Here is a 16,471-nt window from a genome sequence, read left to right on the forward strand (position 1 = left end):
CCGCGCCCTCCCGTTCGCGCCGCTATGACAGTGTTCTAGTATAGAGGCTAGAAGGTTTGACTAGTGTCGTGAACGCGCCAGCGGAGAGGAAATAATTTGCAATGACGGCTCACAGATGGCGCTGCAGCTAGCAGGTGTGTTGTGCGCGCGCTCGGCAGCAATGCCGGGAAACGCATTTCGCTGCGAGCATCTCGCTATAACGGCTGCGATATTCGTCTGGCCAAAGCACAAAATATAATACGAGTGTCCATATGTTCTGCGGTGCATGCGGCGTCGGTCAGCAGTGATATTCTCAGCAAACCACTTTCGAAGCTACTGCTTCAGGTGGGCATAGACTGTTGAAGCCGCGAGCGCTTATATTTTTGCTTGTTTATGCTTTGGTTAACACATTTTCGCCGGAAAAGGAACAAGGAAAAGGTGCGCAACAAGACACTGACGAAGGGAAATGAACGAGCACAACACGACATGCGTAGAAACAAGAAAGGCTCGTCATCCAAGAAATTGAGCGCGTCTTGTATATAACGAATGAGCGAAATTACGGTCTCACGTGTGGAACGCACCATTCACGGATGGTCGTTACAGCCCCGAATACATTAATGTAATCACATAAATAAGGGAACAGAACATATTAACGCAATGTTTATTTACAGGAACATTTCACTGATGCAGTTCCATCGGCATCGCCTCAGTTTAAGCAGTTTTAATTTTGCTTCTCGCGATAGGACGCCTTATCTTTGCTCATTGCCTTAGTAAAAAAATGCAATCTCGTCAAACATAACACTTAATCACATCCCTTGTAAGAGCGCGGGAGTGCTCGTTGCCGCGGACTTCTTGGAGTTCATGCCCTTGTAGAAAATGTAAAAACGACATCATGCTCCCAGCATGCAGCTCGTTTCTGCTGAAAAAGGCAGTGAATGCATTTTCTAGTTTAGTTACTAGCACTTCAATGCGCTTTGGAGCGTACACCAAACCTCCATGGTCAGCCTGCCTCGTCAGTGAGGCATTCTAGATCTCATTTTTATCAGCCTGTAGGGGCAAATTAAATAGCCAAGGCAGATGCACATGCGGGGCATGGGAATCTTTTCAGTAATTTCCTGACAACGTAGCCATGGCATAGAAAATGAGTCGGCTGTTGCTTTTCTTTTCTACGCAGCCTTTATGGTCAAACATGCTGTCCTGCTCTTGCAGCACTGCTGAAGCATGTGCCAGGTTTCCCTCGTCCAACAGGTCATCAATTAGGCTTGCTATCTGTGCCGCCTTTTCTTTCCTTGCATCACAGGGCTGCAGAAGAGAAATTACAACCTCAGCTGGTGAATTTCCGTTCTTTGGCGGCTTTGCCAATTATTGTAGAAGGCAAGGTTATTACTATAAGCAAAAACTGCTCTGGAGAGGGGTGGTCATTGCAGCCGAATGATTGTCTTACAATTCCAAATAAATTCTCCAGTTTGTCTTGGCTCAAATTGGCTGTCAGGAAATAATTGTATTTTAGTGATGACGTCACATAATTCACAAGTGACAGTGTGCATTTCAGCGTCACTAAGTCCGAAGGCAGTCCCTGCACTGAGAAATCCACCGCCGTGCTGAGCGGCATACCGTTCCCATTCGTTCAAGAAGGTTAGAAATTCTAGAATTCTCGCACTTGCTGCCTCTGGGCGAAGCCCTTTGGAGAGCGCCCTTGATGTCATGACAAATATCAAGCGTTCCATGCGCTTCAGAAATCGTTTTGTTGGCTCAGTTGTACGAAAAATTTTGTCTAGCTTATCCTTGTAAAAAAAAAAGTCCTTTCATAACCTCAACACTTCAAAGCTGGAAGGCAAGGTAGACACGCATTTTGTCAAATGCATTCGGCTGCAAATGGGATAAAGTTAAATGTGGCATGACTTTCAATGTAAGCGCGTCTTTGTCAAGTTCCACGCTTCTTTGATAACGCCGACGTATGCATTACCACCTAGGATCTGGACTCCCTTAGAAGTAAATGCATTCCTTATATATTTTACGATGTTAGGAAAATCAGAAATGAAATGAAGGTTCCTTGTTTTGTCCACGGGATGTTGAACCTTGCACTTGATTTCCTGGGCTAATGCTGGAAAGATGGAAATGCACTTCAATTAACACAATAAACAATATCGTGGTCACAATGCAGACACAGATTAGCGAAGCGGAAGCGCACCAGAAAGACGCGCTTTCACTCGACGAGCGACACGAGGAGCTGCGGCGGCGGCATCGGCTTCTCTGCTCGCCTAAAGGGCGGTTCACATGCAAGCGAATTGGCGAACAGAGCGAACAGCGGCACGGCGCTGCGAAGCGGTTCGCGAGCTTTCGTTTCACATGCATCGCCGCTGCGCGTTTCCCACCGCTGCGAAAACCAACGTTGCTGGCAAAAGATATGCGCCTGCAACCGGTTTTGGTGGCCTGCAACCAGTTTTGTTGGCCTGCAAACACAAAAAAAGCGTAATATAAAAGCATTATTTTGTCAATTCTTTTCACAGTTTCTTTAAATAAATATAATTCTTGCGTTTTAAGCATTAAACAGCACCTTATACAATTTATTTTTTAAACAAAAGTTCGTACGTGCGGCGTACAAACTCGCGTGGCAACGCCGGGCCGTCATTGGTTGAGATGCGGTGCTGCCGCGTCGCCGCCGCGAAAATTTCCAACTTGCCCGAACCTCGCCGCTCCAGCCGCTGGGGCTTTCTCCGCCGCTTGAGAGAGGGTGTACTCGCCGCCGCGGCGGAGTTCGCGAGCGGTTCGCTTGCATGTGAAACGGGCTTAACTCGCCTGCCGCGAACAGCGCCACCTACGCTAGCATCGAAACAGGCTTCGGCGCAGCGGCTGGCGAGGGCGCCTGCTCACGACACTAGTCAAAACTTCTAGCCTCTATAGTTCTAGTTCGCTATAACCTCAATCATGGCGGCCGGCTGGCTGGTTGGATGGATGGATAAGGCTGGACCCTTTAAATCGGCCGGTGGCTCAAGCCACCTAGCCATTACTTGTGAAATTTTACTCTTGTCTTGATTTTAGCCACCAATAAGATAACCTTCGCTTGGTTACTTCTATCCGCCTAAAATCTAATTTTCCTTCACTATCCTTAGACCCCAATACTTTAAATAAATCAGCCCCGCTGCTTGCCACAGCAGGGTGAAGCCCTTTAGAGAGAAGTATCAAGTATTCAAACGTTTCCTCCTCCTCTCTGCATGCAATGCACAACGCTTCTATCTCGTGGTACCTGACTCTATATGTCTTAATCCGCAAAAGCCCCGTCCTGGCCTCAAACAACAAAGAGCTCCCCTACAATTATCATAGATATTTTCTTTGGCAGCTTCCTGCTTACAGATCCTGTATGTTCCCAGTGCCGATTTCTTTAGCACCCTGTTTTTCACAGAGCTCTCTCTGTTTATTTAACCTTTTTTAAACCAATAATTGCTGATTTGCCCCCCGACAGCTGTCCAGATATGTGCTTGTCAATTTGATAGTTAGCTTTCTCCACTTCGTGTCAACATTCCTTATACACAGTATCTAAAAACTTTCCTAGCCCACTACTTTTCCCTCATTTTTCTCAATCGCTCCTCGAATGCTATCTTACTGCTGGCTTCTCTTCTTTCGAATGACGCCCATTCCATATCCCCCTGCACCCCCTGATTTGGTGCACTGCCATGTGCTCCCAAAGCTAGCCTCCCTACGCCACGTTGTTTAATTTCTAACCTTGGTTGAACGTCTGGTCTCATGCACAGGACCGCATTACCGAAAGTCAGGATAGGCACCATCACCCATTTCCAGATCCCTCTTACCACTTCATACCTAATGTAATTCCACTGTGCCCTATTTTTCATGACAGCTGCCTTCCTACTAGCTTTATTCATTACATACTTTTCATGCTCTGTCAGATACTCAGCACCGTTATTTATCCACACCTCCAGATACTTGTACTCAACCACTCTTCTAGCGTGGAGTCCTGTATTCTATGCCCGCCGACCTCATCATTAAATATCATGACTGCAGATTTTTCCTTACTAAACCTGAAACCTAATCTATCTCTCTCTGTGCCACATATGTCTACCAACTTCTGTAAATCTTCCTTGTTGTCAGCCATTAGCACTATATCATCGGCGTATATTAGTCCCGGTAATGACTGTTTAATCCATTCTCCTTGCTTGAAAAAAGAAAGGTTGAAGCCTAGTCCGCTCCTTTCTAGCTTGGTCTCCAACCCTTGCAGGTACAGCATGAACAACAAAGGAGAATGAGGACATCCTTGCCTAAGCCCCCGCTGTCGGTCCACAGGCTCTGATATTCTTAGTACTTTTCCGCGACGCCTTCAGGCGCTTATTGGCGTGAGACCCCGCGCTCTGGCGAAGGCGGACGTGCCGTGCGTCAGCTTGTGGGCTGAGCCGAGAGAAGCTGAGAAATGAATGCTGTCAGCCAAAGCGGTATCTAATCGCGCAGAATGTGTTCGCGCGTCTGCAGTGGCCCAAGCGGCTGACAAAAGCAGTTTTGAGTCACCGAATGGAACAATTGCAGTGCCACCTTCGCAGCGCAGGTTTCCCATTGATCGCTGGTCTTCGTGTTTCCTGCTTCTTTTCGTGCAGTGAACAGAAAATGCCGCAGAAATCGCATGTGCAGTGTGCCACGATGCACGAACACGGCCGTTCACAGCGAAATAAGCCTGTATTAATTTCCGTAGGACCGCACTTGAAGAAGGAATCGATATTACGCTCGTGTCTGCGCGAGTGTATCAAAACAGGTACCTATGCAAGACAACGACAACCAGTCCCGGAAGGCATAAAGAAAGTGGCCCCGAAAGCGAGGGCAAACACACATACGGAGGACCTCAGCCAGCGCTCCCGCCATGAATCGAACTCCCGCGCGAGTGGCTCCGTACCTTCCGTTACGTGCGCTTTCTTTAAAGCGAGGGTTCCGAACCCTTCAGTCACTTCTGCGCATGCCCCTGATATCTGTTTTCTATGCGCCACATGATGAGCGCGCGCTGGCCGGGCGGCCTACAGGAGTTAGAAGAGGAGTTTAAAAAAGACTAAAAAAATGCATTTATTGTAGCGATCTCGAGCAACGTGAGGTTGTACACGATGGAAACACGATTTTCCTGACAAGTCGAAACCGGGTTCGTTGCACATAGGCGTCACACGTTTAGATACTGTGTTCTCGACTGGATTTCAGACACGGTTGCGTGGCTTCGTTAGACAGGTGAAAGTCCTCCGTTAGCAGCCGAAGCAGGGCCGCTGGACGAAATAAACGCCGCGTCCTAAGCACCGCTGCTCTCCGTTGTCCAGTCGAGTCCTGACGACGGGATGTCTCTTTCGAAGCCATGTGACCTGTTGCACTGCCCACCGAAGCCATGTGACCTGTTGCATTTCCCATTGCACGTCAGTGTAGTGCGCGTGAAGCACCTCCAGGAGCGGCAGTTCGGCCTGCATGAACCTGAGAAAAAAAATGCATGTAGGTAAATTACGAATTTCTGACATGCTACGCTGCACAGGAGAACGAGGAAAATAAAGAAAGAGGTTTATGATGGGCATAAGTCGACTCACTCATTTATATTCATTTCGCCTCACTCTCACACTGACAGACGTGAATGATACGTGAGGGAGCGGAGGACGTGTATTGAGTGGGCACGGGTAACGAGTGGTTGTGCAGTTGAAGAGTGGTGCATTTCCTGATCTGATGTTCAGAGATTGTGTGTTTCCGGATGAACTGAAAAGTAGATCGTGTCTGCCCCGTATTTAAAGGAGGCAATAGAAGTGAAACCACGAATTACCGGCTTCACGCCGTACTATATGTGTTTTACAAGGTGTTCGAGCAAAATGTTAACAGGAGGTCAGAAAAGTTATTTTATCGTTTATAATGTCATTAACGCCTCTGAGTATGGCTTTTGCAAGATCAATCGTTGGAGCATGTTCTATTAGCAGATACGGATAAGATAATGTTACTGATAACATCGAATAATGGGAAAACACTCGTGGTCGGTTCTTAGACGTTCGAATATTAACGACTTTGAGTAGCATGTAATTATTTTGCTTATGCTGAACATTCTCGAAATACGTGAAATTACATTGAACCAGATGAGAATTATTTTAGTAACACGTTACAGATCTGACAATGTAGGCTGATCACACGAATGTTTTCTCGAATATTTGCAGCTGATCACACGAATGTTTTCTCGAATATTTGCAGACTTGTAGTCGGATAAAACTCAAGAAAGAGTAGGCAAATGCCCCTCAAAGAATGCCATCCAGCCAATAGCGTCGACCGATTCTCATGACCCGCGGTTTAAGTTACTGTTATGCGCCTTCATCTGCCACCTCCTGTGATTTTACGCCAGCAGGTCCAAAGGGATCGGTCAAAGCGGCGAAGGGGCGAATAGGCCGTAGCTATTGGCTGGATGGCCCCATTTGAGGGACATTTGCCGCTTTTTTCTTGGGCTGTATCCGACTATTAATTGAGACTATTGTGAATGCTAAAATAGTAAAGTTATACGCTTGAATGCAAGCAAACAAATTTCGTTTTAAATTGAAAAAAAAAGCATTTAAATTATATTGAGACCATTTACTGCTCCAGTTCATTGCACGTTTAAACTCAAGTATACCAAAAACAAAACTGCAATAGGTAACAATTCAGAAATTGCTTGCCGTCTGTTGCTGGTTCAAAGTACATTTACACCCACCAGAGCGCAGCCATGCGGCTACAAAGGAAAGCTATACAGTTTCCTCAGAACAGCTTTCCCAGAAACTTCGTAGGTAAAGAAATATTTGTCCTAGTCCGGGACCACAGCTGCACTGGAGCAGTCGCTCTAATAACTGAGCTAACTGGGACGGCAAGCTTACGGCAAGCTTCATAAACGGCAAGCAATTTACTCCACCTTGGGGGAGTGCCCTAAATAATTTGTCCAAAGGATACTTGCCATGGTATGCATAATTGAAATTCACAAATATTCTCCCCGTTTCGTTAAAATTGTGTTTGTATTACGCCCTATTTTTCTACATTATCTTACAGTGCGAACAAAGTGGAAGCTTTGGAGAGTTGGTGCAGCACAGCCTCAATAAAAACAGTTAAAGTCGGCGCCCTGCTTGTGTCTTCGTTTCGCGTTCAGGTCTTTTCGCGGTCCTGGTAATCTAATTGGGTCCTGGTCAAGGGCAACACAACGTTGAATAATTACCAGAAGTTGTTAGTTTTACAAACAAAAAAGGCACTCCGGCAGATTCCGGGTTACCATGGCAGGAAGGAAACTTGCTGACATCACCACAGTAATAAAAGACGTAATCCACGTAAAGCGAACCGGGTATGCACAGTTCTCAGACTTCATTGTAGCGTACACAAAGGGGGCACAGCCAAGGAGGAGGAACACAGAACAGCGCCCTGTCCTGCCTTCCTAGTCCTTCACTCTGTCGCCTTTGTGTGGCTCTGAGAATGGACCAAACTCTGAGAATGGACCGACAAGCCCGACAGCGCATATTACTGGTATACACATTTCGTTGGTTACAACATATGAATAGGAAATCATTTGTATCCAATCGTTCCTAACAGTCCTCTTACTGAATAATCCCAGACAAAATAAAAACATAGTCACCAAAACAAAGACTAATTATGGAAAGTAAAAGCTAAGTTACCAGCTTCCAGTTGTTCTCAGTCAACCAATTTTAATATAGAGTTTGCTCACACTAATTTCAAGAATAAAAACACATTATAAAGCAATTAATCAATGCTGAAATGAATTAACTACATTTATTTTTCGTGACAGATGCATTTGTCACGTAAACTTAAATCTATTAGTTATTTACAGTGATTTTTTGGAATGTTTATAGGCTGTTCCTTGTGCATGGACTACTGTCAATGTACGCATTAGATTTTTTGGTGTGACACTGCCCTTTTCTGTAATTAATTGGTTTCCCATAACACTGTGTTCAACTTCATTTTACGCGCAGCGCACTGCGGTACACTGTTATGCAGAACTGTGACCTCGTCACGCCATAGCGCCTTTTGTCAGAGTTTCCTCTTTTGTCCCTGAAATAAATAAAACTCAAGCTGAAGCGCATATGAACGGCTAGTGGATGCGGAAGCGAAGTTTACCTAATGTGTTTCGGGACGACGCAGTACGTATAGTTCTTTTTTTATGTTCTTGACGGCTGAGGAATTCAAATATTTAATTCCGAGGGCGCTCGAGGGCGAGGCAACATGCAGGTGTCTTCGAACGGCCGCAGCACAGGATTCAGCTGGCGCAGAAACGGCAGCTTTTTTTCTGGTTCGCCTAACTATAGTGCAACATTGGCATGTGCGCAGACCCTTCGCGGGTACAATGCGCCGCGACGGGTTATGTCGGGCCTTTTTGACCGAATTTCGCTCTGCCACTGCCAGTATGATCGGTGTGTCTTGTCCCGCCTTTTAGACAGCTCGAGTTCATATTACGAGAATTCTAAAGCTTGTTTTTGAGACAAAGACTGGCCGCTTATCAGCACCAATTAGCGAGACCTGCCGTTCACGCTTAGGGTTTTCAGTGTCCGGGTGTGTGCATAGGGGAGCTGCCCTGCATGAGCCCGGAGCCGGCAATATCTTCCTTCGCCCACCCAAGGAAATCACCGAAATGGTAATTGGTACTATTGTAATCTGCTCCAGAAAGCTTTTCTTTTCCGATAGTGTTGAAAGGGAGGCGGTTATTTATGGCAGTTGATGTGAGGAGGCAAACAATGAAATTTGGCTCCTCTTTCTTAACGCAATTTTTCATCTTTTACGCTGAAAAAAATAGATACAACTTATATCGTCTCTAAGAATTATTATCATTGAAAAAACAAAAAAGAATAGCAATGCAAGTGCATCAAAAATACAATCAAGCTGGGTGATGCATTTTTCGTTTCGCTTTTTGAAGTGCCGATACAAAAAAGACCGCGAAGAAAAAAAAACGGCAGAGGGACCTCTCCCCAAAAATATAGGGAAAAGAACAACAAACCGAGGAAGTGCCATTGCGGAGGGGAGGGAGGGGAGGGGTATGGTTACTTTGAAACGTCATATCTTGCAGTCACCCCTCCCCTGTCGAGAACATGCACGCGGAAAGACGGCTGAGGCTGTCCTAGCAAGAGCGCCACTGCATGCAAGCTTCCGCTGCATGTGGGCGAGTCCTCGCTCGATTAGTAGCGCCAAACCGCGGCAGTGGGCGAGTGAAATGGGCGCGTGAAATGTCTTTTTCTCTTATTTTTCTTTAATATTGAGAGCGGAATCACTTGTTTACACGCTCCTGTTTCAGTAATCATTTCCCCGCTCGTATTTGAAGGCCCCGAGGAATCGCCTGGACCAGCTTCTGTAATAAGCCTTTTTTTTTCACTGACGTCCTGCGCATGCGCCTAGCCTCATCACCAATTGTTTTTCAGGGAATCCTCTGCAAAATGTACAAGATTGCTGCGCCAGTGTTTTTCCGCGAATGACGTTTTCTCGACTAAAGATGCGATGGACTGCAGGGCGCGTGGCTCCCTCACCCACTCTGCCTCAAGCGAGAACACTCAATCGGGTTCGCAGGCGCCATATGCGCTTGCGACTAGCCGTGCTACAGGAAAAAAAGCCAAGTTCAGTTATTTCCTTTTGCGTACAGGTACACACCCGTTCTTTTCAAGAACACTCCATTTCCCACATTCCCAAAAATATTCGTAGTCGCCACGCGTGTCGAATGTGTTCATAGAGACTGGCGGGCGCTTCATTGTCAATGTCATGATTGGTATTTAAATGCAAAACCTTCGCGAGCAGTAACTATTTAGCAGCGCCCTTTAATCTATGCACACCCAAGCACAATGAACACCCACATTGAGAATAGCAAAACTCAGCATCTTCGCTTGCGCTATTAGCAAACGTGGGAACACAAATGAGTAACATGGATTCGGGCCATGGAAGCTACCCGTGAAACTGAAAATTGACCAGATAAAGATACGGAGGGCTCATCATTGAATCTGCGCAGGGTATGCACACCAGTAAAGCTACGCTATGGTAAGGGAACGGAGCAAAGGTCACTAGAACATAAGCCGCCAGAAAAAAAGAGAACTCAGAAGAACCCGTAGGCAGACAGGCACAAAAAAAATGCTTTGAGAGTGAATATGAGTTTGTGAATGGGGGGGTTGGCGGGCGAGTGTAAGTGGAAGCGAATATAAGACACTTGTGATTAAGCCGAGGTACCATGACTGGACAAAAGGAAATCAATAACTTACGTGAAAAAGGAGGTGACATGGTGCTCGGTGGTGATCGACTCCGTGAGGACGCACAGATATCGCTGAGTGGAAACGGTTGCGAGGCCCTCGGCGAACTCGTTCTGCCTTAGAGGGGTGTCGCGGGCCTCGATCGACAGCTGCCTGAGCCTCGGGTTGGATCGCAGCAGCCGACTCAGGCTAAAAGGGAAGCCGGCAGCGTCCGTCACCTCCTGCTCGAGGCTGTGCAGGCTGAATCGCAGCTCGGTGACGCGACACTGATTCAGGAAAGCTAGCGATGACATCTTGGCCGTATCATCCAAACTCAGCCGGCGAAGTTTGGCCGTCCCGTGCAGCTCCTTGAAGTCCGCTTCGCTGAAGCGAAGAGGTACCCAGCAGACTACGCACTTTGAACCGCGATTCGAATCGCACTCCGCACGGACATCTAGCTCCTCGAGGTGTCTGCATCCCCGGGCGAGCAACGTGAGGGAGTCGTCCTGGTTGACGCCACAGGGTGCGAGCGCCAGTGCCTGTAGATGAGGCAGCGCGGAGGCCACGATCTCGGACCCATTCGTGTTGCAGTCGAAGTGAAACGACGCCATGTTTAATTCTATGATATTGGACACGCACCTATTGAAGAATAGTTGCGTTGCTTCTATATGGCACCTACAGGCGGTCAAAGTTCCGAACGGCTGCTCATCACGTGGTGCAGTAAGGACAAGGCACAGGGGCGAGACTTGACTCCAGCGCCCCGGCTTCGAGACGGCTTCGGGAAGTTGGCGATGCTCTATGTGTTCGTTGCCTTGCATAACCAAGACTGCTTGCTCAACTCCCTTTAGCTGCTCGTTCTGCGGTCCGTCCTCGAAATTGACCAGATTGCGTGAACTGGCCGGCTTCAGCTGATAGCTCATGTTGCCGATCATGACGTCTTCAGCATGAATATGGCTCGGACTTCGTCGGCAAGACCATTGTAGATCTTGGGAAGCCCAGGTCAGTTCGCAGGTGAACTTGAATGTTTTCAAGAATTGCAGGTGACGACTGAACGACGTGCACAGTTCGGCGAGCTCAAAGCTTGAACCTTCTATCTGAACGGAGTGAATATGCAGGTTTTGCAGCAGCCCGCACTGCAGCAGGAAATGTTCTAAAGTGCAAGTATTCTCTCGCGTTGCTACCAGCTCCATGTACATGCTTTCTAGTTGGAGCTGTCCGTTTGGCGACCGGAAGTAGGGGACCGGCCACGGGTCGTAGTAGCAGCTATCGTGCAGCGGCCATTCGAGCTTTCGAACTTTGGTCAATTTGACATCTAGCAATGGAATAGCTCGGAAGGTCGAATGACGCAGTTAACGCAGTACAGTTCTTGCAATTGATTGCAGGTGGACAAGCAGCCTAGCAGCGCTGTGGACGAAAGGCCAATGCAATTGCTGAAATCCAGTTTTTTCACATGGCTGAAAACGTTTGCTTCATGAAAGACCTCTATGGTTCGCTCATCGGCGTCATGCGCAAATCTGAGCTTGCGCACAGCATACTCATGGAAGATCAAACACTCGAGGTTGGGGAAAGCATCGACGAGTGCTGCCAGGGACGCTGCGTCCAGAAATGACAATATGGTCTCCCAAGCTAGAAATGGTAAGGAATCAAGATACCTCCAGATGTCGGAAGGCGGCAGCATGTTGAACAGTTTGTGGGAACGAATATTTCCTCGGAGCACTCGACAGAGGCAAATTCTTGAAAAACAGGACCAATGCCTCCGCAACCACAGTCGGGCAGCAGAACGGGAAACCACTAAATTCGAAGTGCACTTGGCAATCCTAGCGAACCCTAAAAGGGAAGGCTCACAAGGAACAAGGAGACTTCAATGAACGAACTGCTGATGTGACAGGCGGAGAATCCCTTTTGTGGGCGGCAAGAGAGGCACTCTGAGAGGAGAGGGAAGGAAGGGATTAGAGAGAGAAAAAAAGCGACGTTTCTAGGAAAGTGTCCAAAGCTGCGCTTAGAAATGCCCTGCCACACGAGTCACCACTTGACCCTTCTTAACACGTGCTGTGGGGCGGGTTGGTTGGAGTGGGCGCGGAAGCACCGCAGCAGCAATGGCCTCCCGCTGGTCTCTGTTCATTGTGCAATCCCTCTGCGCCTTCATGAACACCTACCAATACGGCCCTGCATCGACTCCGGCGTACGGGACCTTCGTCGCAGACGTGTCCTTGGATCTGTTCTTCAACAGTCTTGATGCGCTAGCCTTCACTTCTTCGTTATCCAGTTGCGTCTTCTTTTCTGAATGAAGTGCACACTGTCTGTTTGAACGAAGTGGTGGCGCTGGGAACTTTGCTACAAACAAAGCACCCGGAGGGATATCGACAACGACGAGTCCGGCGTTGAGGTCGGCAAGAAAACCGAGCATTTGTACCACATTTGGGTACAGCCACAGATCTGTTTGTTCCGCTGTTCTAAATTTCCTGATAGAATCTCACCGACTGCCTTGCTAAGTGTTCCAAAATTTCCTTTTCTATCAGTTATTATATTTTGACTTAATCATTATTATTTAATCCCCCTCTTTACTATTTTTCTTATAATTTTGAATTCAAAACTCTCATCCCTTTTCTGTTCATGAGGAAGAATTGACCGGTGTTCCACTCCCACGTGCTTTTCCTTTTTATTAACTGCGTTCAGGTGAATAGCCACCCGATTCTAGGCCGATCCCCCAGTGTGGGTATGTGCCATCTTTTGATAGACAAACAACAACATCTCGAGCATCTGAGCTCTGGAAGGTCCAGCTCTGGAAGGTAACGTGCCCAGCAACCCAGGCTGCGGGGTAGCGGCTAAGTACCTGGCGGTGTTGCGCTAGCTTGCTAAATTTATCCTTCTTTTTGTCTGTGCCTGCTTGCTCCTGTTCTGGGGTGACTGGTCGCGGGACGAGAGCTTAATGTCTACTTCTTCTCCTGGCCAAGGGTTTTCCCCTTGGTCGGCATCTCTTTCTCAAGACCAGCTCCCAATTGATCTCTTTTTCCGCAGTGGAGTTTCGAGCATTCCGGTCGCTTTAGTGCCTTCCGCTGGAGGCGCTATCCGACTTAACAACCCGGAGGCAGTGCAGGTGGCTCTTCAATCTACATCCAAGCACTTCATGCGCATTACTGATGTCCGGCAGGGGTGGTATTTTGTGCAGGTCATGGGATAAAGACTGCATTGAAGACCTGTTAAAGTGTACGACCTTCGCCAACCACCCGGTGAGCGCATTCATTCCGCCTCACCTGGCATGTTCCAGGGGGTTGGTCCGAGGGGTCGACTCCTGATTGAGCCCTGTGGAAACGCTTGAGAACCTCTCGCCTGCGGGAGTGATTGCTGTCCATCGATGCAGCAGGATGGTTGACGGAGTAAAAATTCCTACGGAGTCCGTCAATGCCATATTTGCAGGAATAGTTTGCCCGTCAGAGATTAAGGTGTGGCCGTTGGTTTTTCGAGTAGATGCCTTTAACTCTCCGCCCCTTCAGTGTCAAAACTGCTGGCGATTTGGCCACAGCGGCAAAGCCTGCAAATCGGCCTTACGATGCTGTGCCTGTGGGGAACGTCATTGCTGAGAGGAATTTCCTGAACAGCAAGAGAAATGTTGTTTGTGTAGTGGTGCTCACCCTGCTGATTCGCCTGACTGTCCTGCACGAGCACAAGAAGTTTAGGTGCTTGAGCTTATAGACAAGCTCAGATGCACGCGGAGAGAGGATTTTGCCGCAGTCAAGGAGAGAGCCTCAGGCTACTCTAGTTTGGCCGCCAAATGCCCACCCATAATGGATTCCAGTTGGTCCCAGGCTATTACAACGGCAGTTGAGAAAGCTGTGGCAAATGCAATGGATCGCCTTATAGAAACCGTATCCACGTGCATTTTGCAGGTCATATCTGCTCAGATGTCCAATCTTCTGCAGGTGTCCACCGCTCCGCTCTTGCCTTCTTTGGCTTCCGAAGCTACTCCTCCTTCTGTAGTAATCGATTCCGCTCCACAGGGCCAAAAATAATGTGAGCAACAAGAGACCTCTCAGGCCTCTCCTTCGAACAGCATTATGGACGCATCATCTATGGACTGTATGGATATGGAGTCCGATCTTCCCGCCAAGAAACGAAGTGGGTCTCCTCTGAATATTGCAGGTCCATCTTGCCCCCAGTCAAAGGCAAAGAAAAATAACGCAAGTCAAAATGCTAAGACCAGGATTCTAGAAAAGGCAGTCGCGGCTGCGGCACTCCCGCCAAGATAGGGTTCTAAAGTGTACTCCAGTGGAATTGTCGATCTATATTCTCAGCTTTAACTGATTTATTTAGCCCATGCAATCAGCTTCTACCAGATTTAGTTGCTTTACAGAAAAAATGGCTAACTACAAATTTCAATTATCTCAAGGATTATCGTTCGTTCCGGCTTGACCGGTCATCACAAGGGGGAGGGTTGTTAGTGCTCATCTCCACAAAGCTTTGCCACAGGGCATGTATTTCCAATATGCGGACAATGAATGTGAAATTCTTGCGGTTGACCTCAGTGTCGCAGGTCAACAGCCCTTTACGGTAGCTAACGCATATTTCCCGTTTGGTGTGCCTGACACTCGGCCCCTTGACTCACTCATGTCTAGTAGCCGATCTCAGGTTCTATTACTCGGAGACTTCCAATTCGCACCATGTGACGTGGGGGTTTAAAAGAGACAGCTTTGGTTCTAGACTATTTGATTGGCCTTCTGGCAACAACTTGTTCTGCAACAATTCCGGATTGCCTACGTTTGTTCGGAGTCAATGCCGCTCCGCCTTGGAATTAAATTTTTCCTCCCAAGTAGTTTCTGTTATGTCTTGGGCGCCTGTTGACTGTGCAACAAACACTGATCATCTACTTATTAGTTTCACTTTTGCGTGTACATTAACTGTTCCTGAGTGACATCAGCGGACGTTAATAAATTACAATTGCTTTAAAGACACGCTAAAATCAGCCCTCCAGTCACTTCAGACCCTTGCGCTCAGACAAGTGCCGAAAGCAAGGCTGCACATCTATGTTCAGTACTGGACCATGCAAGGCAAAAGTCTGAATTTTTGGTTAAGGGAACCAAGGGTGCAGTCGTGAACAATTGGTGGAATGCTGAGTGCACGCGTGCATATAGACGATGGAAAGCAGCTTGGAGGCAACTTCTCATCAATCAATGCCGAAAAATTTGGTTGGATTATAAGTATGTTGCAGCAACATTTAAGTGCACCGTCGCCCATGCAAAGGAGTAGTATAATACAAATCATTATGATTTCCTTTCACAATCAGGAAATAAACGAGCTTCGATTATTTCAAGATGCGCAGCAAGGCAATTCCACCGGCTGCCAACATTGAATCCCTCGTTCAGTCCCCTGCTGACATCGCAAAGGCCTTAGAGGATATTGCGTGTGGCCTAGAGCTTCGCTTTACATCTGCTCTAACTTCTCCTGCTATATTCACAAGCACCGCGATTTCACTGAGGTCTCTATGCCTGAGCTGTCGCAAATTGTTCTGCGCTTATCCCCAGCGGCTCCTGGCCCCGATAAGGTCTCTTCCTCTATGATCAAAATTTTCAATAAATCTCCTGCAGACCTGTTGGCTCTAGTTAACCATTCTATTAAAGGTCCTTGGATACCTCATAAGTGGCGTCTTGCTGAAATAGTTCCATTGCTTAAAAGCAAGGGGAGGGCTTAACATTAGACAACATACGCCCTATTTCATTATCATCGAAACTAGTGAAATTGGTGGAAATTGTCCTTCTCAGCCATGTAACGTCATTCATTTCGGAAAATGCTCTCTCGAATCCATGTCAAATTGGTTTCAGGCCGGGTTGTTCAATTTGGTGTGCCCACACTGACCTAGAGAGCTGTATTAAATTAGCTCGCAATAGAAAAGTTTGCTGCGCTAGTCACCTTGGATGTCAGTAAAGCGTACGACAGCGTTGAGCACTCGACTCTGTTACTAAATTTACAGGAACTTTCCAAGCTATTTTGTAGCCTGGATTTCTGTTTGTTTTTTTTTGGAAACTAGAGAATTTTAGTGCTTCCAAAATGGTGTTTCCTCAAGGAGATTTTCACCGACAAGAGGTTTACCGCAAGGATCAGTTTTCTCACCTGTTCTTTTTAACATTTTTCTAAGCTCCATTCCATGCATTCAGAATGTGAAAACTTATGTGTACGCCGACGATATTGCATTTTTTGCATCAGCAGGTGACATTAACACTCTTTTATCGAACCCTGCAAAATTACCTCAATGTTCCTGACGACTGGTTATGAAGAATTCATCGGTCCCTCAATGTGAGGAAATGCGCATTGTTAGT

The 16,471-nt window shown here is 47.3% G+C and overlaps 1 protein-coding gene and 1 pseudogene across 2 annotated transcripts in view; one reads left to right on the forward strand and one right to left on the reverse strand.

Annotated features, from left to right (window-relative positions):
- Nucleotides 1-16,471, forward strand: part of LOC144110781 (protein O-mannosyl-transferase Tmtc3-like) — a 242,636-nt pseudogene that overhangs the window by 107,399 nt on the left and 118,766 nt on the right. The window lies entirely within an intron of this gene.
- LOC144116079 (uncharacterized) lies at nt 5,073-10,771 on the reverse strand. The gene is made up of 2 exons (XM_077650736.1): nt 10,194-10,771; nt 5,073-5,430 (listed from the first exon to the last, which is right to left on the reverse strand). Exons 1-2 carry the CDS (start codon nt 10,769-10,771, stop codon nt 5,211-5,213), a joined length of 798 nt encoding a protein of 265 aa, XP_077506862.1. The 3' UTR covers nt 5,073-5,210.

Source organism: Amblyomma americanum, chromosome 1, assembly GCF_052857255.1.
Source record: "Amblyomma americanum isolate KBUSLIRL-KWMA chromosome 1, ASM5285725v1, whole genome shotgun sequence".
Lineage (NCBI taxonomy): Eukaryota > Metazoa > Arthropoda > Arachnida > Ixodida > Ixodidae > Amblyomma > Amblyomma americanum.